The sequence below is a fragment of the Oncorhynchus keta genome, chromosome 36 (genome assembly GCF_023373465.1).
Source record: "Oncorhynchus keta strain PuntledgeMale-10-30-2019 chromosome 36, Oket_V2, whole genome shotgun sequence".
In the NCBI taxonomy this organism is placed as follows: domain Eukaryota; kingdom Metazoa; phylum Chordata; class Actinopteri; order Salmoniformes; family Salmonidae; genus Oncorhynchus; species Oncorhynchus keta.
In genome coordinates this window covers 1,039,542-1,065,561 of record NC_068456.1, presented here as the reverse complement: position 1 = coordinate 1,065,561, position 26,020 = coordinate 1,039,542, and the positions used below count along the sequence as shown (strand labels likewise).

The following is a 26,020-nucleotide window of genomic DNA, read 5'->3' as shown; positions in this document are numbered from 1 at the left end:
TGGGAAAAAGACAAACTAGAATTCAAAACGTGACACCAAAAAAATCACAGATAAATTGTTCTATATATTTGGACTGTAAATACTGATGCATTGAACATTGTGCAGCATGTGTAAAAAGGTGGTATTGCAGGAGGTGCTATCAGATTTAATATAAAACACCTAAACAATAAACACACATGTAATCCAGGAATCTTCTCTGTGCCACATGTGACATAGCCACCCATAGCACCAAGGTTTTACACAACAGGTAGTCTCTGTTTGAAGGGTTTTATCGCTCCTTGTCTCCAATCACCGTAATTCATCAGGATGATGAGGGGTCCCTTACCTTCCAGGAACAACCTCTGTCTTGCAGGCATTAACTTTTAGGTTGCATGTATTGCAAATAGATTTAAGAACATTTTTATATTACTCCCCAAATAAGAGGAACCACAGCTAATGCACATTAAAACCACATAGTTAGGCACATGTCACACTAATATCATAATGAATTCTCATCTCTTCACCCTTTAAGTTGTGTTGATGAAGAAATATAACACAATTTGTTTTTAATAGTTTCCAGTACCAGTACCCATGCTCCTGCATCTATCCCCACAAGATACAGGTACAGTATGCTAGAATCCCCAAAAAATGCCATGCCGACCTTAAAATAATTATACAGCCAAGCTATTATTTTCATGAATTCTGTCATGTTATTATTATTTATTTTTTTATCTCCACATGTCTCCCTGATGCAGGAGCCTGTAATGCTCCGGGTGTCGTGGGTGTGGAGTCAGACGCAGGAGGAGTGCAAGGCTGTGCTCTTTTAATGCACCAACGCACCACAGGGTGCTCACAATAATAACGGCCCCAAACACGGGGAATGAGAAAGGTACAACTGAAATTTCAGGACCAGGAACAAACACGTTCCTCTACATTAGAGCCAAAGGTTACAATCATTAATCCTGCACAACAACCAGGCAGGCCGGCTGTCTAATAAAGACAAACTAATCATTTACCAACAGGTGCTACCAATAAACATACAAGGAGGGGTGAGGAAAGACAATCAGTGGCAGCTAATAGGCCGGTGACGACGACCGCCGAGCGCCACCCGACCGGGAAGGGAAACCACCCTCGGTCGGACTCGTGACAGAGCCGATGGGGAGTTGTGGTCAGATTGTCATGTAACCCAAAGGTGACTTGGGCAGGCCTTGTGTGCACAAAAGTGGGGGGGAAAGAGAGAGTCATGGGTAGACAGCATGCTCCCTACTGAAGTTACTGTTTTGGGCCAGTGTCAGTATTGCAAGTGAGGATATGAGAGGCTTAGGTTACAGTCAATCGGTCTGAGGAGTTAAATGTTTTATTGCACTACTTTGTATTTAATCCTACATTGAAATGAAAGCCAGTGACACAGCTAAACTTGATCAGTATATTGCAACTGCATTTAGTTCTAGTTAGACATTTCCTAACAAGGTAGTCATGCTGTCTGACAAGTTGAAAGACACTATCCTTGATGATGCCCTTACTCTCTTGAGGTTGTTGTCTGTAGCGGGATTTCCTTATGGTCAAGCGACCTGACTTCAAGCATCCCTCAGGTCAATACCCCCTCCCACCATTTGCTACTCTGATGAGCAGAAGAAGGATAGTGTATGAGTCTAAAAGGCATGTCGTGTTAAGGCGTGAGGCATGTGTGATAGAGAAGCACAGGTTGTGTTTTCTGAACCGAGGGAGTAGTGTAATGATCTTAGCTTTGATAAGTCTGTTAATAAGAAATTCCTTAAGGGAGATCTCACTCTTGGCATCTCCCTTGGGGTTCTTTTAGGTAAAGGTTTCCCAAACCTCTCATAGGCCTCCTCCTGACGTTTCATATTTTTGTTTTAACCCTTAACATGCTTCAATTTGTCAACTAATCATCAAGCCTTTGACTAATTAAATCAGGTGTGGCAGTATAGGGTTAAAACAAAAATGTGAAACTCCTGTGGGGGAATCCCTGTTTTAGGGGCAAGGCTAGTGGCAAGAGCAGGTTACTGTCACTTTGCAGTTCGCTCCTTCTGATCCTAAAGTATTTATTAAAATCAAACAGAATGGGAATCTGTATGTGATTAAAATTACAACATAACAAACATTGTGGTATGTACCCATAATTCAACTGCCCTAAAAATATACTGGGGAAATGGGAAGAAATATCACTTCCATCTACATTTTGAAATTATAATGTAGATGGAAGTGCCTCCTCAAATGCCACCAGTGCCCCATCCCACTGTTTGCTCAAGCTCATTTCTCTATTTGGTAGAACATAAACATTATTGTATGTTAATAACGTAGAAAAACAAGTACCAAAATGTGTGATCATATACTGTGAGACACAATCAAATAATATATATTAGTTTCACACATGACAGAAGTAAATTGGTAAACATTGTGGATGGTTAATTTTCATTATCGTGGGAACAGCGTTATATTGTGGAAAATCAAAAGACAAAGCCTCCACAGTTAACACACAAATGTTTTTGTTATTTACCTGCTTGAATTCCTTAACATCTCAGGTGCAAACAACGCTGGTATAATTATTTCTGAACTAGAATGGTATATTCACATTTACACAATTGGTATACAGACAGCAAAATCAGAATGACAGTTTACAGTTTAAAATGTGCAGATACCAGCATAGCTATGGAATCATATTTGTATGGGACACATACAGGCCATAAATAAACTAGCTACGCCATCAAAGATCTTATTAAAAGGCAAAATAGTTGAATCTGTTTATTATACAGGTATGTTATGTATTATATGCAGAGTAGTTGTTTATTTTAAGTTGAGTGCGGTATTCAACACAACCACAGGTATAATAAGAACGAACACAATGGTCAGTTCCATTACAAATGATAAAACACCAGTTCTGGTACTACGGAATCATGGGAGATTGAGTTTCACAGTCCGTCACTCACAGCCAGACATTTAAGTCATGAAATAAATAGATCAATAATTCCCGAAAAAGTATTTCCATGTGCTTACACGATTGATATTATTGATTGTTTTTTTTAACATAATTAATAACAGCCAGCAGCTTGCTGAAAAGGCCCAATGTTCACTGGGGTTGCAACCGGCTCAAACCAAAAAGCTAACGTTAGCATACAAGATACTTTTGGCCAGAGCGAATAAATATCACTTCCTGTCTACATGATGTAACTGATTGAAATAAATTAAGAGTTTAGAATTATGCAGGACGAAATAAAAGGGAGCATTTCTCGTCTCCATATCTACAGAGTTTACATCCAGAGAAGCGTCACTGATCATTTGGCGGCCCTTATAAAATGTCCCTTCAACTGAAATCCAGTATTTTGTTTTCATGTCGGACATACATATTGCACCTTTATCTGTACATATTGCAAAATTATCTGTACATTGTGTCACATCTAAAGGGGGATCCATTCAAATCAGGAGCACTTCTAGTTTCCAAATCCACAGAGTTTACACCCAGAGGAGTGTCACTGCTCATTTGGCAGTTATATATATTATATAAGTTATATAGCAAATGTGCCCACTCTGGTCTTGGAATGTGCACTCTAGCCAAATAAAATAAAATAAAATGTTATTGGTCGCATGTATATATTTAGCAGATGTTATTGCGGGTGTAGCAAAACAGCCTGCAGATACAGTGTGGGTAGGCTACGTCCAAGTCAAACATATTTGTATATATCTTATGTAAACTGCACTGCAATTCAGATTCATTGTAATCTGCCAAAGTGCTCCACTGTGGCACATGTATTTCTGTTAATTAAACCTGACCATCTAACATGCAAATAGCTGGATGTAAGTTGATTTGCACTCTTAAAGGGCCACAATAACAGATTTGGAAACTACAGCTGCTCCTGTGTTAAAGGGGACCCCCCCCCCCCTTTTTCTGCAACACAATGACCAGAAAATGTATGTCCGGTATGAAATATGGTTGTAAAATTAGAAGCGACACTAATGTGGATTTGGAAACTGTGGATTTGGAAAGTTAAAATGCTCCTAAGTAGAATGGACTGTCCTTTTACGGCGACACAACGTATAGATAATTTTGTAAGATGCAATATGTATGTCCAGTATGAAAGAACTATTGGGTTTAAGTTGATGGGCCACTCTATAAGGGCTGGCAAATTAGCAGGGACACTGAAGGGGGTGTAAAACTGTGGATTTGCTCCTGAGTAGAATTGACCCCCTTTTTCTGCACAACGTACAGATAGTATTGTATTAAGTGATAGGTGTACATACACAAAAAACATTGTTGACCATTTAGGTAGGCTTGAAAGAAAAGAAGAGAAAGACAAAAAGACAACAATACATAATATCTTATAGAAATACGTTAAATTATTTTTTTATTCATAACTAGTATAAAATCTTTGGATACTTGTGCACATTTTCTATTATTTTCTCTCTCATTTTTTATTTACAAATTACACAGGACAGGACTTTTACCCGGAAGTACTTCGTTATTATTGCCGACTTCACAGTTATATTATAACGCATCCTGGAGTTGACACTTCCTGCTTATTTTTTCCCCCCTGTCAACAAACCAAAATACATGTTCTATGCGAGATTTTGTCCATTTATTTGTAGCTAGTAAATACAATTCATAGTAACAATGATTCCTTACTCTGTCAATATTAAACTCGCGGCGCGGACATTGACTGGAACGCTTAATTTGCAGAACAAAACTGCTGTTGACTGGTGAGTTCTGGAGCCCTGTGCATTGGCCTAGCTAGCTAAAATGTTTAGATATTTACGTTAACTCACTCAGCTGAAATGGTTTATTCTACAGAAAATGAAGATGAGCAGATATGTATTAGATTACAATACTATATTGTTTAGTCTGGATAAAATGAAGACTTTGAATGCTTCGCTTCACAGTTGGCAAGTGGTGTTCTGCTACAAGTTTCAGCAAGCTGGTTTAGCTAACGTGAAATAGCTTAGTCCCGCAATTAGCTTAGAGTATTTAATTTAGTTAGCGTTTGGATTAACCATATTGACTTTACTTTGCCATCTGTAGACATTACGAGTAAAGTTAAAATTGTTAATATACATTTTAGCTAACATAAATGGCTAAGCTAATTAAATGTTAATATACATGACCAGTTGTGAGACGAAGCTAACGTTAGCTTCCTCGCTAATTAGCGAATTGTCTAACGTAACGTTAACGTTAGCTAGTTATTGATTTGACATTGCAGTTGTGTTTTTGTGCTAAAGCTGACAACCAATTACGATGCCACTGTTTAGTGTCATTGGTTGAGTGTAAATGTATGTGACTGATGAATGCCATATTGCTAGTAGTTAGCTGTAGTTTTAAAAAAGCAAATAAAGTGTGCTTGTAAGATTAGTTAATGTGCTAGACCCCCACATTTGGGTCTTAGTGATTTTCCTGATGGTCTTTGTCCCTAGAGGTGGAAAATGTGTGATAGTGCAGCAATAGCAGTATTCTTTGTTATCAATCGCTTTCATTCCTCAATCCCATATCAAATTGTATTTGTTACATGTTTCGTGAACAACAGGTGTAGAGTAGGATAAGAGTGAAATGCTTATTATGGGCCCTTCCGAACAATGCAGAGGAAATTTAAAAAAATAATAAAACAAGGATAAATATACAATAAGAATTATGTTGGCTTTATACACGATTTACCACTTCCGAGTTAATGTTTAGCGTTTACGAGGTAATTAAGGTGGATGTATACAGGTAGGGATAAAATGTCTAGGCAACAGGATAGATGAACTGTAGCAACGGTGTATGTGATGAGTCAAAAATGTTAGTCTGGGTACCTATTGATTAATTATTTAACATCTTATGGCTTTGGGGTAGAACCTATTTATTTATTTATTTATTTTCAGACTTGGTACATCAGTACCGCTTGCCATGCGATGTCAAAGAGTCTATGACTTGGGTGGCTGGAGTTTTGCAGTTTTTAGGGCCTTCCTCTGACACGGTCTGTTATAGAGGTCCCGGATTGGGCCGTACTCACTACTAGAGGTCGACCAATTAATTGGGGCAGATTTCAAGTTTTCATAACAATCGGTAATCTGAATTTTTGGACACCGATTATGGCCGATTACATTGCACACCACGAGAAGACTGCGTGACAGGCTGACTACCTGTTATGCGAGTGGCAGGCTGACTACCTGTTATGCGAGTGCAGCAAGGAGCAAAGGTAAGGTGCTAGCATTAAACTTATCTTATAAAAAAACAATCAATCTTAACATAATCACTAGTTAACTACACATGGTTGATGATATTACTAGTTTATCTAGCTTGTTCTATACAATTGATGCGGTGCCTGTTAATTTATCATTGAATCACAGCCTACTTAGCCAAACGGGTGATTTCACAAGCGCATTCGCGAGAGTCAGGGTATATGCAGCAGTTTGGGCCGCCTGGCTCGTTGCGAACCGTGTGACGACCATTTCTTCCTAACAAAGACAGCCAACTTCGCCAAACGGGGGATGACTTAACAAAAGCACATTTGCGAAAAAAGCACAATCGTTGCACGAATGTACCTAACCATAAACATCAATGCCTTTCTTAAAATCAGTACACGGAAGTATATATTTTTTTAAACCTGCATATTTAGATAAAATAAATTAATGTTAGCAGGCAATATTAACGAGGGCAATTGTGTCACTTCTCTTGCGTTCATTGCACGCAGAGTCAGGGTATATACACAACAGTTTGGGCCGCCTGGCTCGTTGCGAACGAATTTGCCAGAATTGTACATAATTATGACATTACATTGAAGGTTGTGCAATGTAACAGGAATATTTAGACTTATGGATGCCACCCGTTAGATAAAATACAGAACGGTTCCGTATTTCACTGAAAGAATAAACATTTTCTTTTCGAAATGATAGTTTCGGGTTTGACCATATTAATGACCTAAGGCTCGTATTTCTGTGTGTTATTAAATTATAATTAAGTCTATGATTTGATAGTGTTGTCTGACTGAGCGGAGGTAGGCTGCAGCAGGCTCGTAAACATTCATTTAAACAGCACTTTCCTGCTTTTGCCAGCTGCTCTTCGCAATGCTTCAAACATTGCGCTGTTTATGACTTCAAGCCTATCAACTCCCGAGATTAGGCTGGCAATACTAAAGTACCTATTAGAACATCCAATAGTCAAAGGTATATGAAATACAAATGGTATAGAGAGAAATAGTCCTATTATAACTTCAACCTAAAACTTCTTACCTGGGAATATTGAAGACTCATGTTATAAAAGGAACCACCAGCTTTCATATGTTCTCATGTTCTGAGCAAGGAACTTAAACGTTAGATTTCTTACATGGCACATTTTGCACTTTTACTTTCTTCTCCAACACTGTTTTTCCATTATTTAAACCAATTTGAACATGTTTCATTATGTATTTGAGGCTAAATTGATTTTATTTATGTACTATGTTAAGTTAAAATGTGTTCATTCAGTATTGTTGTAATTGTCATTATTACAAATACATTTTAAAAATCGTCCGATTAATCGGTATCTGCTTTCTTTTGTTTCCTCCAATCGGTATCGACGTTGAAAAATCATAATCAGTCGACCTCTAGTATGTATAGTTACTGTGGGGACGATGTCATCGATGCACTTATTGATAAATTGCAATGTCCGTAGTGTTAGACGCTAAAGACTAGAGGTCGACCGATTATGATTTTTCAATACCGATACCGATTATTGAAGGACCAAAAAAAGCCGATGCCGATGTATTTATTTATTTTTTGTTGAGGGGGAATTAAAAAAAATAGTTAATTTATTTGTATATTTTTATTTATTAGTAATAATGACAATTCCAACAATACTGAATGAACAATGAACACTTTCATTTGAACTTAATACAATATATCAATATAGTCTCAAATAAAGAATGAAATTTGGTTTAAATAATGCAAAAGAAGAAAGTAAAAGTGGAGAAGAAAGTAAAAGTGCAATATGTGCTATGAAGAACGCTAACGTTTAAGTTCCTTGCTCAGAACATGAGAACATATGAAAGCTGGTGGTTCCTTTTAACATGAGTCTTTAACTAGGCAAGTCCGTTAAGAACAAGTTCTTATTTTCAATGACGGCCTAGGAACAGTGGGTTTAACTGCTTGTTCAGGGGCAGAAAGACAGATTTGTATCTTGTCAGCTCGGGGATTCAAACTTGCAACCTTTCAGTTACTAGTCCAATGCTCTAACCACTAGGCTACCCTGCCGCCCATTAATATGGTCAAAACCGGAAACTATCATTTCGAAAACGAAACGTTTATTCTTTCAGTGAAATACGGAACCGTTCCCTATTTTATCTAACGGGTGGCATCCCTAAGTCTAAATATTGCTGTTACATTGCAAAACCTTCAATGTTATGTCATAATTATGTACAATTCTGGCAAATTAATTATGGTCTTTGTTTGGAATAAATGGTCTTCACACAGTTCGCAACGAGCCAGGTGGCCCAAACTGCTGCATATACCCTGACTCTGTTTGCACGGAACGCACGAGAAGTGACACAATTTCCCTAGTTACAAGAAATGAATGTTAGCAGGCAATATTAACTAAATATGCATGTTTAAAAATATGTGTATTGATTTTAAAGAAAGGCACTGATGTTTATGGTTAGGTACACATTGATGCAACGGCAGTGCTTTTTTCGCGATTGCTCTTGTTAAATCATCACCCGTTTAGGGAAGTAGGCTGTGATTCGATGAGAAATTAACGGGCACCGCATCGATTATATGCAACGCAGGACACGCTAGATAAACTAGTAATATCATCAACCATGTGTAGCTAACTAGTGATTATGTTAAGATTTTTTTTGTAAGATAAGTTTAATGCTAGATAGCAACTTAACTTGGCTTCTTGCTGCACTCTCGTAACAAGTAGTCAGCCTGCCAAGCAGTCTCCTCATGGAGTGCAATGTAACCGGCCACAATCGGTGGCTAAAAATGGAGATTACGATTATTATGATTACTTACGGCCGATTTCAAGGTATCAGCCATTCTGATTAATCGGTCGACATCTACTTAAGACAGCGCTAAGGGGGTACAGGACAGGCAGCTGATCGTCCTCACAGTGGCAGACCACGTTTAACAACACCTGCACAGGATCGGTACATCTGAACATCACACTTGCGGGACAGGTACCGGATGGCAACAAACAACTGCCCGAGATGCACCAGGCAGGACTGGCAAAAAGTGCTCTTCACTGACGAGCCGCGGTTTTGTCTCACCAGGAGTGATGGTCGGATTTGTGTTTTTTGTCGAAGGAATGAGCGTTACACCGAGGCCTGTACTCTGGAGTGGGATCGATTTGGAGGTGGAGGGTCCGTCATGGTCTGGGGCAGTGTGTCACAGCTTCATCGGACTGAGCTCATTATTGCCTGCAATCTCAATGCTGTCCGTTACAGGGAAGATATCCTTCTCCCTCGTGCTACCCTTCCTGCAGGCTCATCCTTTCATGACCCTTCAGCATGACAATGCCACCAGCCATACTGCTTGTTCTGTGCGTGATTTCCTGCAAGACAGGAATGTCAGTGTTCTGCCATGGCCAGCGAAGAGCCCTGATCTCAATCCCAGTGAGCACTTCTGGGACCTGTTGGATTGGAGGGTGAGGGCTAGGGCCATTTCCCCCCCTAGAAATGTCTGGGAACTTGCAGGTGACTTGGTGGAAGAGTGGGGTAACATCTCACAGCAATAACTGGCAAATCTGGTGCAGTCCACGAGGAGGAGATGCACTGCGGTACTTAATGCAGCTGGTGGCCACACCAGATACTGACTGTTCCCTTTTTTTTTACCCCCCCTTTGATCAGGGACACATTTTTCAATTTCTGTTATTCACATGTCTGCAGGAACTTGTTCAGTTTATGTCTCAGTTGTTAAATCTTATGTTCACACAAATATTTACACGATACATTTGCTGAAAATAAACACAATTGACAGTAAGTGTTTCTTTTTTTGCTGATTTTATGCATGTTCATGAGCTGGATTGCATGTCTTTAAAAAATAAATAATAATATTGGTTTGTACTTGTTATGTTTAGCTAGCTGACTCACTGCAATTCTTTTTTGCATTCTTTTAGTAGATGCCCAATGGGCCTTTTTTTCTTCATTTCTTTGACGTAACCTTGTGTACTAAGCTGGTAGTGCGTATAAGATTACGATATGAAAGTCGGGAGACCGCCTCACCCTAGAACATGCCTCTGCTGTAATGACCCCACTTTTCAAGCAGCTGTGTGCTGCCCTGTTGATAGGCTAAAATGTAAATGTTATTTTTGATGGCTAGCAGCCCCTGCTGCTATGCTAGATAGCTTAGTTATATCGTCTATATTTTAAATCTCTTCTCTTCTAGGGGTTGGCAGGGGCTGATAGCCCAGGGATGTCACTCCAGCATCCTCATCATCGACCCAAAGACTTCCCAGACCATCCAGGTTCTGGAGAGGCACAAAGCCAATGTGGTCAAGGTAAGTTCCAGTCAGGGTTTCTCAATATCATAATGGGAAAATCCCAGGAAGTAGCCTCTGCCTTTTTTTGAATAAATTGTTTGAGTGAATTCATAGCATGTAGCTTAGATTACATTTGCAATAGTGAATGTAACCCATCACAGGAGTAAACTATATTCATGTCTGGTTCTAATTATGAAGTCTGTTTTCTAGCTGAAGTGATATTTATCATCCAAAGTAAGAAAGTGGGTTCTCTTTGACCTTGGTCAGATTAAGCTTTTTCTCTTTGTCAGCAAGATTCGGCCATGTTTTCACTGTTTGGGCCAAAAAGCCACATTGATAAAGTTTCAGCTCCCAAGTGGCGCAACGGTCTAAGGCACTGCATCTCAGTGCAAGAGTCCAATCAAATGTATTCAGCTAATATCTCAAAGTGCTGTACAGAAACCCAGCCTAAAACCCCAAACAGCATGCAATGCAGGTGTTGAAGTACGTTGGCTAGGAAGAAGCCTGGAGAGGAACCAGGCTATGACGGGTGGCCAGTCCTCTTCTGGCTGTGTCGGGTGGAGATTATAACAGAATATGGCCAGCATGGTCAACTAATAGGTCTGGGACAGGTAGCACGTCCGGTGAACAGGTCAGGATTCCATAGCTGCAGGCAGAACAGTTGAAACTGGAGCAGCAGCACGGCCAGGTGTGGACTGGGGACAGCAAGGAGTCATCATGCCAGGTAGTCCTGAGGCATGGTCCTATGGCTCCTGTCCACCGAGAGAGAGAGAGAAAGAGAGAATTAGAGAGCATACTTAAATTCACACAGGACACCGGATAGGACAGGAGAAGTACTCTAGATATAACAAACTGACCCTAGCCCCCCGACACATAAACTACTGCAGCATAAATACTGGAGGCTGAGACAGGAGGGGTCAGGAGACAATGTGGCCCCATCCGATGATACCCCCGGACAGGGCCAAACAGGAAGGATATAACCCCACCCACTTTGCCAAAGCACAGCCCCCACACCACTAGAGGGATATCTTCAACCACCAACTTACCATCCTGAGACAAGGCCAAGTATAGCCCACAAAGATCTCCGCCACGGCATAACCCAAGGGTGGGCGCCAACCCAGACAGGAAGATCACGTAAGTGACTCAACCCACTCAAGTGACGCACCCCTCCTAGGGACGGCATGAAAGAGCACCAGTAAGCCAGTCACTCAGCCCCTGTAATATGGTTAGAGGCAGAGAATCCCAGTGGAAAGAGGGGAACTGGCCAAGCAGAGACAGCAAGGGTGGTGCGTTGCTCCAGAGCCTTTCCGTTCACCTTCACACTCCTGGGCCAGACTCCACTCACTCAGACTCCACACTATAGTCTTCACTACAGTCCCCGGTTCTATTCCAGGCTGTATTATATCCGGCCGTGATTTGGAGTCCCTTAGGACGGTGCACAATTGGCCAAGCGTCGTCCTGGTTTGGTCGGTGTAGGCTGTCATTGTAAATAAGAATTTGTTCTAAACTTCTTTGGGACTAGGGTGCAGTATTGAATAGCTTGGACGAAAATCTAGAATATTCATACAATTAGTAGATTTGGATAGAAAACACTCCGAAGTTTCTAAAACTCTTTGAATGATGTCTGTGAGTATAACAGAACTCATATGGCATGAAAAAACCTGAGAATAAAATCCAACCAGGAAGTGGGAAATCTGAGGTTTGTAGGTTTTCAAGTCTTTGCCTAATCGAATATACAGTGTCTTGGGTCCTATTGCACTTCCTAAGGCTTCCACTAGATGTCAACCATATTTACAATCTTATTTGAGGCTTCTACTGTGAAGGGGAAGAGAATGAGAGCTGTTTCAACCAGGTTTCTGTCAGAGTGCCATGCGCTCAGTCTCGTGTGCGCCTGTGAGAGTTAGCTGCGTTCCATTGCATTTCTAAAGACAAAGGAAGTGTCCGGTTGAAACATTATTGAAGATTTATGATAACATCCTAAAGATTGATTATATACATTGTTTGACATGTTTCTACAAACTGTAATATGACTTTTTGTCTGAACTTTCACCTGGACTTTCCCACGCCTCGTGAGTTTGATTTGTCAACTAAACGCGCAAACAAAAAGGAGGTTTTTGGACAAATGATGGACGTTTTCGAACAAAACAAACATTTATTATGGAACTGGGATTCCTGGGAGTGCATTCTGATGAAGATCATCAAAGGTAGGTGAATATTTATAATGCTATTTCTGACTTTTGTGACACCTCTCCTTCTTTGGAAAATGGCTATATTTTTCTGTGGCTAGGTGCTGACCAAACATAATCGCAATCACCGTAAAGCCTTTTTGAAATCTGACACAGCGGTTGCATTAAGGAAAAGTTTATCTATATTTCCATGCATAACACTTGTATATTTTATCAATGTTTATTAGTATTGAGTATTTATGTAGTTTGATGTGGCTCTCTGCACCGGTTGTTTGTTTGAGACAATGCATTTCTGAACATAAAACACACATTTCAAATGAAGTTTTTGGACATAAAGATGAACTTTATTGAACAAAACATGAAGTCATGCGAGTGCCATCTGATGAAGATCATCAAAGGGTAGTGATTAATTTAATCGCTATTTCTGACTTTTGTGAGGGCTCTCCTTGGTTGGAAAATGGCTTTATTGTTTTCTGTGACTGGGTGCTGACCTAACAATCGTTTGGTGTGCTTTCGCCGTAAAGCCTATTTGAAATCGTACACTGTGGCTGGATTCACAATAAGTTTATCTTTCAAATGGTGTAAAATAATTGTATGTTTGAGGAATTGTAATTATGGGATTTCTGTTGTTTTGAATTTGGCGCTAGCGTCCCACATATCCCAGAGTGTAATTAAGAATTTGTTCTTAACTGACTTGCCTAGTTACATAAAGGTTATTTTTATTTAGAAACTGTATTTAGAAGTTTTAATAGGGCCTACATTTTATTTTAGGTGATATGGTTTTGATTTATGGACTATTTTTATACATTTGGTTTATCAACATATCATTTAATGTAATGAATCTTTTCGTTGCACATTTTTAACTCCTTTTTTTATCAACCATAGCAGATTAAAGTTGACTAAATCAAATAATGTTTCCGCTGATAACGTTTCATTAAAATGAAGCAGCCAAATGTAAAACCTTTTATTTCCCAAATGTGAAAATATCTTATTTCAATTAGATATTAAAGCCTTGTCGAAGTATAACATATCGTCGGAAAAAGGTAGGCTACATTGTACAACATTCTTGCAAATAAACAACAAAACAGTAACAAAAACCACATTCTGCTTTTCCATTTAATTTTAAAAGCCGTTAACATTTTCTTTCAGTTAACAGTAGGCCTATTGATGTGGACTATTGTCAGCAAATTGTAGCGCCTCGCTAAAGTGGTGATCCTTGGGAATCTTTCACTGTTGACTTTCCACCAGTGACGTGGAAACGCATTGAGTGATGGGAGGAATGTCTCAAGTAGTTTTCACCTTGTTTTCTGCCTCTTTCTCTCAAGTGCGGGTTGTAGTCACACCCAAGAAGTAACAGCATGGGGTTGTTGGCGTTACCAAATAGGAGCTGAAGACCCAAGGCTTCCTGGCTCGCTCAGTCAATCTCTCTGTCAGCAGCAGCGGGACACTCTCTCCATTTGACCCAGTCGCATCTGTGTCATAGGATACCAAGTCCGCCAACTTGAGCAGCTTTGTTTTTGCTGTCACTCTCAGCTGGCAAAAGAAATCGCAGATGCTTGTGGTGATGGTCCAACATCAATGTGACGAGAGGTGCCATTAAGGTCAGATTTTTTGCATCCACCTGTGAAAATAATACAATAAGTATTATACGATCTTGCATGTCGGATCCTTCAAAACTATGTTTTTTTCATAAATGTGCAATGTATGGTTTTGCTTCTCCTAATACTTTCAATAAGACAATGACAATAACAACAATTGGCTGCTATTTGCCTACATAGATTAACAACACTAATTGCCTACATACAATATAACCTAATTTTATAGATTCATTCCTGCATGCATTTTTCAGAGGGACTCCTGAACTCTTAACACTCATGCTTTTATCCACTCCGTGGAAGAGATGTTTGCAGTAGGCTGAATGTGATAGGGTTTATGTTGGAGAAGGACACCTTTTTTGGATGACATAATGCTGGTTGTGCATGTCAGGGTTAGCAAGACGGGCTTGATCTCCATCATTATTTGCCAGTGATCATCTGGGAGCTCGAGAGTTCTGGCTCTTGCAGCTTGGCGATGGTCCGGTTGAACAGCACGGCTGTCTCTGCTCCACCAACCTCTCAAACATGCTACGCGCTGGTACTCGTTCTGTCTTACAAGACTGGATCAGTTGGTGCTGCAGGAGCTGCATTTTGACTTGCTTAACTTCTAGTGTCTTGGTGGCTGAGTTGGCTATGGTTAAAGTGCCTAACCAGTCTCTCAGCAGCAACAATCACACCACATACACACTGCTCAAAAAAATAAAGGGAACACTAAAATAACACATCCTAGATCTGAATGAATGAAATATTTTTATTAAATACTTTCTTTATATAGTTGAATGGGCTGAAAACAAAATCACACAAATTATTAATGGAAATCAAATTTATCAACCCATGGAGGTCTGGATTTGGAGTCACACTCAAAATTAAAGTGGAAAACCACACAACAGGTTGATCCAACTTTGATGTAATGTCCTTAACACAAGTCTAAATGAGGCTCAGTAGTGTGTGTGGCCTCCACGTGCCTGTATGACCTCCCTACAATGCATGGGCATGCTCCTGATGAGGTGGCGGATGGTCTCCTGAGGGATCTCCTCCCAGACCTGGACGAAAGCATCCGCCATCTCCTGGACAGTCTGTGGTGCAAGAGTGAGAAATGATGTCCCAGATGTGCTCAATTGGATTCAGGTCTGGGGAACGGGCGGGCCAGTCCATAGCATCAATGCCTTCCTCTTGCAGCAGGAACTGCTGACACACTCCAGCCACATGAGGTCTAGCATTGTCTTGCATTAGGAGGAACCCAGGGCCAACCGCATCAGCATATGGTCTCACAAGGGGTCTGAGGATCTCATCTCGGTACCCAATGGCAGTCAGGCTACATGGAGGGCTGTGCGCCCCCCAAGAAATGCCACCTCACACCATGACTGACCCACCGCCAAACCGGTCATACTGGAGGATGTTGCAGGCAGCAGAACGTTCTCCACGGCGTCTCCAGATTCTTTCACGTGCTCAGTGTGAACCTGCTTTCATCTGTGAAGAGCACAGGGCGCCAGTGGTGAATTTGCCAATCTTGGTGTTCTCTGGCAAATGCCAAACGTCCTGCACGGTGTTGGGCTGTAAGCACAACCCCCACCTGTGGAGTCTATGTTTCTGACCGTTTGAGCAGACACATGCACATTTGTGGCCTGCTGGAGGTCATTTTGCAGGGCTCTGGCAGTGCTCCTCCTGTTCCTCATTGCAAAAAGGTGGCGGTAGCGGTCCTGCTGCTGGGTTGTTGCCCTCCTACGGCCTCCTCCACGTCTCCTGATGTACTGGCCTGTCTCCTGGTTGCGCCTCCATGCTCTGGACACTACGCTGACAGACACCGCAAACCTTCCTACCACAGCTCGCATTGATGTGCCATCCTGGATGAGCTGCACTACCTGAGCCACTTGTGTGGGTTGTAGACTCCGTCTCATGCTACCACTAGAGTGAAAGCACCGACAGCATTCAAAAGTGACCAAAACATCAGCCAGGAAGCATGGGAACTGAGAAGTGGTCTGTGGTCACCACCTGCAGAACCACTCCTTTATTGGGGGTGTCTTGCTAATTGCCTATAATTTCCAACGGTTGTCTATTCCATTTGCACAACAGCATGTGAAATTTATTGTCAATCAGTGTTGCTTCCTAAGTGGACAGTTTGATTTCACAGAAGTGTGATTGACTTGGAGTTACATTGTGTTGTTTAAGTGTTCCCTTTATTTTTTTGAGCAGTGTACTTATTTGTTGTCTGTTCACACTGCTATTGCTTTATCTTGGCCAGGTCGCAGTTGCAAATGAGAACTTGTTCTCAACTAGCCTACCTGGTTAAATAAAGATAAAATATTGAAGCCATCGTTGAAGTCTGTGCATAGCATGGCACCGAGTCCCAGGGGATGCAAGTAGGGGAATTGGCAGCCACAATGTTGCGTGCGTTGTTGTGGATGCATGCCAACACGTAGTCATTGAGTCCCACGTCTCAACATCACTGGTCAACTTCTCCACGAGGTTGTCAGCTGTGTGTCTGACGGATAGACTCCTTTACCCAGTCAACATCGCTGAAGTGGCACGTCATGGTATTTTAGATCTCGGTGGTCAGCACAGTTCAACAGTCAGTTGTGAGAGCCAACTTGCCGGCTGTGGCTAGCTTCGCTTTCAGCACATTTCAGCACACAAAATATTATGTTATTGTGTCTTGTGATGGCGTGCAGTACTCTGGCTCAAAGTAACGAATTAACTCCCCTAAAGCCCTCGACCACACTGATTGGCATCATATCACGCTCAATTATTCTACACACCAACTGTGTGATCACCTCAGAGGGCACGCATCATTCTCCCCGCTAGCATCAAAGTGATGGCACCTGGGTGTTTGTTCTTGACGTGATACATCATCGTGCTGGTACTGCTGCTGAATTTGTTTAAAAAAAAAATGTTTTTGTTATCCAATTGGTAGTTAGTCTTTTCCCATCGCTGCGTCTCCTGTACGGAGTCGGGTGAGGCTAAGGTCCTCCGAAACAACCCTACCAAGCCACACTGCAAACACTTCTTGACACACTGCTCGCTTAATCCGGAAGCGAGCCGACACCTTGCGACCGTGTCAGCGTGCATGCGCCCGGCCTGCCACAGGAGTTGCTGGAGCGCGATGGGACAGTGACATTCCGGCCAGCCAAACCTTCCCCTAACCCGGACCAATTGTGCGTCTCCCGGTCGTGGACGACTGCGATACCCGGATCTGTAATGACGCCTCAAGCACTGCAGTACCTTAGACCACTGCGCCATTCGGGAGGCCCCTGCTGCTGAATTTTTGCAAAGCTTGCAGTGAACTTCATCACCCTTTTGAACGAAGGGTCCCACACAGAGATACGTTTGGCGCGCTTCATTTTTCCTCAGTTGCCAAGCTAACGTTAGCAGGGCCTCTAGTGGATGTGAAACCTTCCAAGCACATTCTTGGTGGTATAGCGCCCTCTACAGTTAAAATTAGTTTTCACACCGAAGACACACACACACACTTTATTCCACAAATTATGCAAATAAACCTATAGACTGATAAACATGACCGGTCAAATTTATTTTCAGTCACTAACTGTTAACTTCTCTAGGATAGGGGGCAGCATTTGGAATTTTGGATGAAAAGTATGCCCAAATTCAACTGCCTGCTACTCATCCTCAGAAGATAAGATATGCATATTATTAGTAGATTTGGATAGAAACTTCTGAGTGTTTTCTGTTTGAATCATGTCTGTGAGTATAACAGCACTTATGTAGCAGGCGAAACCCCGAGGACAAACCATTCAGATTTTTTTTCCCCACATAAAATAAAGGAATGAAAATAAGAATATATAATATTTGGGCGAGCAGTGTCTGAGTAGAATAGGATAAAATAAAGTATATACATATACTGTACTGATGAGTACTGCAAGATGTGTAAATGTTATTAAATTGACAAGAGTTCCATTTATTAAACTGGCCAGTCAAGACTGTATATGGGCAGCAAACCCCCACCCTTGTGCCAAATTCTCTTTTATGGTTTATTTTTAATACTGTCTGTTCAAGTAAATATATTTTATGTCACCTACTTTGCCCCCAAAACCTCTTTTTTTTAATTTTTTAATTTTTATTTTTTTTATAAATATATTTTATATATTTGTTTAGGGTTTTACAATATAATACATCATGCCATATGGAATCAAAAGCATTCTTTTATAATCAGCAAAATATGCAAGTACTTTTCCTCTGTTTCCTCTGTTTCTGATGAACATGCAGGTGTGTGTGTGTGGTCTGTTCTGCGTTCTGGGTAGAAAGCCTTTTATGTTGTCTAAGGAAGGTCTGTATTCAGCTATTGAGAGAGCAGAACAGTTTCCCCATGTTGCGGGTGATGCATATAGTTATTAGGCTCTAATTTGTCACTTTAAAAAAAAAACATTTTTATAGGATATCAGGGAAGCAGCCACTTTCCAAAACCGGGTTTGAAGAAGGCATCCTGCAGCTTAGGAGTACTGTGTTTTTGCATTTAATCCCTGATGCTGTCAGGGCCACATGCCTTTCCAGGTTATATTTTATTTGAAAGTTCAGCGTGTGTAATTTGGTAGTCAATTGGGTTCTGGTTGTTTTTAATTGTGTTCTAGAGAGCTGAGTTTTTTTTTTTTCTTGCACATTTGATTTTGTTTTAGAGACTATGTTCAAATAGGCTAAACCATCTCAACTGCTCCCACTCTCTCCTTCTCGCTCTCTGCCTGCAGGTGAAATGGTCCAGGGAGAACTACCACCACAGCCTCAGCTCGCCCTACTCTCTGAGGCTGGCCTCTGCCGATTCAGCAGGGAAGATTATCGTGTGGGATGTGGTGAGTGGCACGGCCCACTGTGAGATCCAGGAGCACTCCAAACCTATCCAGGGTGAGAGCCAAACCTCGGAAAAGGACCACTGCTGCATTTATTACATCAACTTTGAGAGACCAAGAAATTACAACCTGTATCAATGATTTCCTTTCAAGTACATTAAGCCAAACCTCCCTGACATAAATTTAGAATTATGAATAAATGAAAATTAGATTATCATAAACCCTGGGATAGTTTTTTTTATTTTTCAGCAAGGATATTATCCTCTTGAGCTGACAAATATCCCAGTCCCCGAAATCAGGTATTAGGCTATTTAAACAATGTTTTTTTTTTATGTCATAAAACTTAAATGAACAGCATAACATGGTTGTTGTACAAATAGGCCTACAATAAAAACTACTGCTGCTAATACAACTAATTACACACTAATTTCCACATTTTGTTACAGCCTTATTCTAAAATGGATGAAATTATTCTTCATCAATCTACACACAATACCCCATAATGACAAAGCAAAATGTATTAAATAAAAAACGGATACCTTATTTACATAAGTAGTCAGACCCTTTGCTATGAGACTCAAAATTTAGCTCTGGTGCATCTAGTTTCCATTGATCATCCTCAATGTTAATACAACTTGATTGGAGTTCACATGTGGTAAATGCAATTGATTGGACATGATTTGGAGAGGCACACCTTTCTATATAACGTCCCACAGTTGACAGTGTATGTCAGAGCAAAAACCAAGCCATGAGGTCAAAGAAACTGTCCGTAGAGTTCTGAGACAGGATTGTGTTGAGGCACAGCTCTGGGTAAGGGTATCAAAAAATGTCTGCAGCATTAAAAGTTCCCAAGAACAGTGGCGTCCATCATTCTTAACTTCTTGCGTCGAGCAATCCCGTATCCGGGAGCGTAATCATAGCCTCAAGCTCATTAGCATAACGCAACGTTAACTATTCATGAAAATCGCAAATGAAATGAAATAAATATATTGGCTCACAAGCTTAGCCTTTTGTTAACACTGTCATCTCAGATTTTCAAAATGTGCTTTTCAACCATAGCTACACAAGCATTTGTGTAAGAGTATTGATAGCTAGCATAGCATTAAGCCTAGCATTCAGCAGGCAACATTTTTACAAAAACAAGAAAAGCATTCAAATAAAATAATTTACCTTTGAAGAACTTCAGATGTTTTCAATGAGGAGACTCTTAGTTAGATGGCAAATGTTCAGTTTTTCCAAAAAGATTATTTGTCAAGGAGAAATCGCTCCGTTTTGTTCATCACGTTTGGCTAAGAAAACCCCCCGAAAATTCAGTCATTACAACGGCAAACTTTTTACCAAATTAACTCCATAATATCGACAGAAACATGGCAAACGTTGTTTAGAATCAATCCTCAAGGTGTTTTTCACATATCTATTCGATGATAAATCATTCGTGGCAGTTTGGTTTCTCCTCTGAACCAAATGGAAAAATGCACGCAGCTGGAGATTACGCAATAATTGCAACGGAGGACACCAAGCGAGCACCTGGTAAATGTAGTCTCTTATGGTCAATCTTCCAATGATATGCCTTCAAATACGTCACAATGCTGCAGACACCTTGGGGAAACGACAAAGTGTAGGCTCATTCCTTGCGCATTCACAGCCATATAATGAGACATTGGAACACAGCACCTCCAAAATCTGGGGCATTTCCTGTTTGAAATTTCATCTTGGTTTTGCCTGTAGCATCAGTTCTGTGGCACTCACAGATAATATCTTTGCAGTTTTGGAAACGTCAGTGTTTTCTTTCCAAAGCTGTCAATTATATGCATAGTCGAGCATCTTTTCGTGACAAAATATCTTGTTTAAAACGGGAACGTTTTTTTATCCAAAAATTAAAAGAGCGCCTCCAATATCGAAGTTAAATGGAAGCAGTTTTGAACCACTAACACTTCCTAGAACTCTCACCAAGACAGTTGTGAAGAGGGCACGACAAAACCTTTTCCCCCTTAGGAGACGGAAAAGATTTGGCATGGGTCCCCAGATCCTCAAAGTTCAACAACTGCACCATCGAGAGCATCCTGACCGTTTGCATCACCGCCTTGTGTGTCAACTGCTCGGCATCTGACTGTAAGGCGCTGCAGATGGTAGTGCTTACGGCCCAGTACATCACTGTGGCCAAGCTTCTTGCCATACAGGACCAATATAATATGTGGTGTCAGAGGAAAGCCCATAAAACTGTCAGACTCCAGTCACCCTATAGACTGTAACTTCAGCTTCAGGCACGTCAGACTATACCGTAGCGCCAAGTCTAGGACCAAAAGGTTCCTTAACAGCTTTCATCCCCAAGCCGTAAGACTGCTGAAAAATTAATTGAATGGCCACCGGACTATTACATTGACCCCCCTTTGTTTTGTACACTATCTGTGCATAGTCACTTCACCCCTACCTACACGTACATATTATCTCTAACCGGTACCCCCTGTATATAGCCTTGTTATTGTTACTTTTTAGAATTTTTTACTTCAGTTTATTTGGTAAATATTTTCTTAACTCTTCTTGAACTGCACTGTTGGGTAAGGGCTTGTAAGTATTTCATGTTAAGGTCTATACTTGTTTGATTGGAACTGGCCGCCCGACCAGCTTGAGATATCGTGGGGAGAAGCGCATTGGTCATGGAGGTGACAAAGAACCTGATTGTCACTCTGACAGAGCACCTGAATACTCTGACCATGAGAAACAAGATTATCTTGTCTGATGAAACAAAGATTGAACTCTTTGGCCTGAATGCCAAGTGTCACCTCCCAACAGGACAACGACCCTAAGCAGACAGCCAAGACAACGCAGGAGTGGCTGCAGGACAAGTCTCAATGTCCTTTAGTGGTCCAGCCAGAGCCCGGACTTGAATACAATCAAACATCTCTGGAGAGACCTGAAAATAGCTCTACACACACACTCTCCATCCAACCTGATAGAGCTTGAGAGGATCTGCAGAGAAGAATGGTAGAAACTCTCCAAATACTTGTGTGTGTGTGTGTGTGTGTGTGTGTGTGTGTGTGTGTGTGTGATGTATACATAAGCAGTCAAAAGTTTGGATCCATACTCATTTGAAGGGTTTTTCTTTATTTTTACAATGTTCAACATTGCCGGAGATGTTTGATCGGGTTCAAGTCCGGGCTCTGGCCGGGCCACTCAAGCACCATTAATACATTTGCAATTATTTCTGAACATGTTTGCGTATGGTCATCATGGGCTATTGTGTGTAGATTGATGAGGAAATTATTTTGCTTAATCCATTTTTAGAATAAGGCTGTAATGTAACAAAGTGAGAAAAGTCAAGGGGTCTGATTATGTTCCGAATGCGCTGTATATATTAAACACAGGAAAGTAAAAAAAAATGTGGTTATCTGGCAGAAGTAAATTCGTCCATAAACATTTCAAATATACCTTATATGCTCTTTTTCCTCTTGTTCGCTCTTTTTCCGCTCGCTCTCGCTCTTTTTTTTCTCTTCCTCTCTCTCTCGCTGTTTTTTTTTCTTGCTCTCAGATATGGACTGGTTGTGGACTCAGGATGCTTCACGTGACCTTCTCCTGGCCATCCATCCACCTAACTACATAGTCCTATGGAACGGAGACACAGGGACCAAGCTGTGGAAGAAGAGCTATGCAGAGAACATCCTCTCCTTCTCTTTTGACCCCTTCGATCCATCCAACCTAGCATGTAAGCAGAAATCACCTACCTACAGTGCCATGTTCTATAGATCTCTTATCTGGTCTTGCTTTCTCTCACTCTTTCATACTATGTCAATCTCTGTTCTCTCAATCCCTCCAACTCCTTATTCTAACAGGTTAACCTCTTGATGCGACCCATCCGGGATCCGGTATCGTGACTACGGCTCAAGCTCATTACCATAACGCAAAATGCAAAAAAATATTCTTAGAAATATTTAACCTCCACACATTAACAAGTCCAATAGCTCAAATGAAAGATAAACACCTTGTTCATCTACCCAGCAAGTCAGATTTCTAAAATGTTTTACGGCGAAAACATAGCACATATTTATATTAGATCACCACCGAAACAAAAGACAAGAGGCAGCCATTTTGTCCCAGAAAATATAAAATTTAAAAGTAGGATTAAAAAATAAATAATTCACTAACCTTTTGAAAATCTTCATCAGATGACAGTAATATGACATGTTACACAGTACATTTATGTTTTTTTTTCAATAATATGCCATTTATATCCATAAATCTCCATTTACAATGACGACATTTCAAAAAATGCTACTCAAATGTCCGTAGAAATGATGATAGCTCCGACAGATAACGTCAGATAACAAGCAATAAACATGACTAAATATACATGTTCTACATATAGTTACAAAGATACACTTCTTCTTAATGCAACCGCTGTATTACATTTATTTTTAACGTTACAGAATTCGTACACTGGCTATACAATGAGACGGCGCTCAGATATTAGCAGTATGTCTCCTCTACGTTTGGAGTCCACAGAAACCCAAAATAACCACTTAAATATTCCCTTTGATGTTCTTCGATCAGAAGACGTAGAAGGAGTCATACTTACCCAATACATCGTTTGGTTTCAAGTTGTGTGTCTCTGTATTAGCATATGCTAACAGCTTCAGCTGAAATGCACCCAAAATGACTTCTGGTCCCGCACTCTTGCGCATCTCAACTTCAAAATTACATATTATATGTCGACTAAACTGGTCAAACTATGTGCAGAATCGAGCTTTATGATGTTTTTAACATGTAAAACAATGATCAGCGCGAACAGACAAACCGCCTTCAATTGGTGTTTCTTGGAAAAGAGTGCATGTATTTGAGAGTGACCCGAACATTTTCGCCCGCCAAACGACGAGGACTCGCGCGATTCTCAATGAACGCGCCATTTGAAAGCAGGCATCGCGCTGAACACATACATACTGTTCCCAGATCGGTAGCTGCCTGGGAAGGGTGGGGGCGATGACGTCAAAGTTGACCCAACTTTTCTCTTGACAAGAGAGAGTTTGGGAGAAAGGCTGCCCTGAGAGTTCTGCTTTACATACAGACATAATTTAAACGGTTTTAGAAACTTTAGAGTGTTTTCTATTCAATAATAATTATTATATGCATATATTAGCAATTTTGGGAAAACATATTTTCAGTTTACTATGGGCACGCACTTCCTCCAAAAGGGGCAGTATTCAGCCCTAGTCTTAACTGGTTTTAAACGTTATTTGTAGCAGATTCCCTGCCTGCTTGTAGAAAGCTTCTCTTTCAGTTGAAGTCAATCTTTGTTAACTTCTTACGGCCGACAACATTCCGGCTGAAAAGGCAGTGCGCGAAATTCCAAAATATTTTTTAGAAATATGTAACTTTCATAAATTAACAAGTGCAATACACCAAATGAAAGAAACGTCTTGTTAATCTACCCATCGTGTCCGATTTCAAAAAGGTTTTACAGCGATAAAATGAATCACTAACCTTCGCTTGATCTTGATGATCAGATGAGACTCATGGGACATCATGTTACACAATACATATATGTTTTGTTCGATAAAGTGCATATTTATATCTAAAAATCTCAGTTTACATGGCGGATTATGTTCAGTGATGTTTTGCTTCCAAAACATCCAGTGATTTTGCAGAGAGCCACATCAATTTACATAAATACTCCTAATAATCAACTGTTATTCACAGAATTAAAGATATACTTGTCCTTAATGCAACCGCTGTGTCAGATGTAAAAAAGAAAATTACGGAAAAAGCCATGCAATTATCTGAGTACGGCGCTCAGACAACAAATCAAGCAATACAGATAGATATCCGCCATGTTGGAGTCAACAGAAGTCAGAAATAGCATAATAAATATTCACTTACCTTTGATCTTCAATGGAATGCACTCCCAGGAATCCCAGTTCCACAATAAATGTTTCTTGTTCGATAATGTACATTTTTATGTCCAAATACCTCCCTTTGTTAGCACGTTCAGCCCAGTAATCCACATTCATGACGCATGAGCAGACAAAGTCAAAAGGTTCCATTTACAGTCCGTAGAAACATGTCAAACGAAGTATAGAATCAATCTTTAGGATGTTTTTATCATAAATCTTCAATAATGTTCCAACCGGAGAATTCCTTTGTCTTCAGAAATGCAATGGAACTCAAGCAAACTCTCACATGCGTCACGAGCTTATGGCACTCTGCCAGACCACTGACTCATTCAACTCCCATTCCCCCTCCTTCACAGTAGAAACATCAAACAAGGTTCTAAAGACTGTTGACATCTAGTGGAAGCCTTAGGAAGTGCAATTTAACCTCATAGACACTATTTGATAGGCCAAGAGTTGAAAAACTACAAACTTCACATTTCCCACTTCCTGGTTGGATTTTTCTCAGGTTTTCGTCTGCCATATGAGTTCTGTTATACTCACAGATATCATTCAAACCGTTTTAGGAACTTCAGAGTGTTTTCTATCCAAATCTACTAATAATATGCATATATTAGCGACTTGGACTGAGTAGCAGGCAGTTTTACTCTGGGCACGCTTTTCATTCAAACGTGAAAATGCTGCCCCCTATCCCAAACAGGTTAATCATGTGGTAGATATTTAGAGTCCATTTTAATAATGTAAAAAAACAGAGGCATAAGGGCACAGGGGCATGTGCCATCTCAGATTTATCCTTTTTATAAAATATATATATTTTTGTTTTTTCTCTAATACTACCAGGCACATTTTATGAAGTTGGCTTTAGCTAGCCCAGATAGGTTCCCAATGTCATAATTAGCTACCAAGAAGCAACTTCAGCCTATCAATCAAGTAATAGTAGCTAGCTTGGCTAACTATCTTAGCTGGCATGTCTGCTGGCAAGGTTGGTATATTTGAAAAGCAAGCAATAACTAAATCTACTGAATAATACTCACATTCTTTTCAATCTTTTACCCAGATTTTAGCAGAGATGCAGAGAAGCATATTTAGTTTCTTTAAAAAAAAACACCAGTTAGGAGGATGGACAGAAACAGAAGATGCTTAG

At 40.5% G+C, this 26,020-nt stretch overlaps 1 protein-coding gene across 2 annotated transcripts in view; it reads left to right on the top strand.

Annotated features, from left to right (window-relative positions):
- Window positions 1-4,475: 4,475 nt before the first annotated feature.
- The window catches only part of wdr11 (WD repeat domain 11), a 132,329-nt gene continuing 110,784 nt past the window's right edge, over window positions 4,476-26,020 (top strand). For both annotated transcript variants that reach the window (XM_052498280.1, XM_052498279.1), the window contains exons 1-4: window positions 4,476-4,692; window positions 10,324-10,435; window positions 18,896-19,049; window positions 22,524-22,697. In XM_052498280.1, coding sequence (XP_052354240.1) covers window positions 4,607-4,692; window positions 10,324-10,435; window positions 18,896-19,049; window positions 22,524-22,697 — 526 coding nt within the window. In that variant the 5' untranslated portion in view covers window positions 4,476-4,606. The remainder of the gene's footprint in view (window positions 4,693-10,323; window positions 10,436-18,895; window positions 19,050-22,523; window positions 22,698-26,020) is intronic.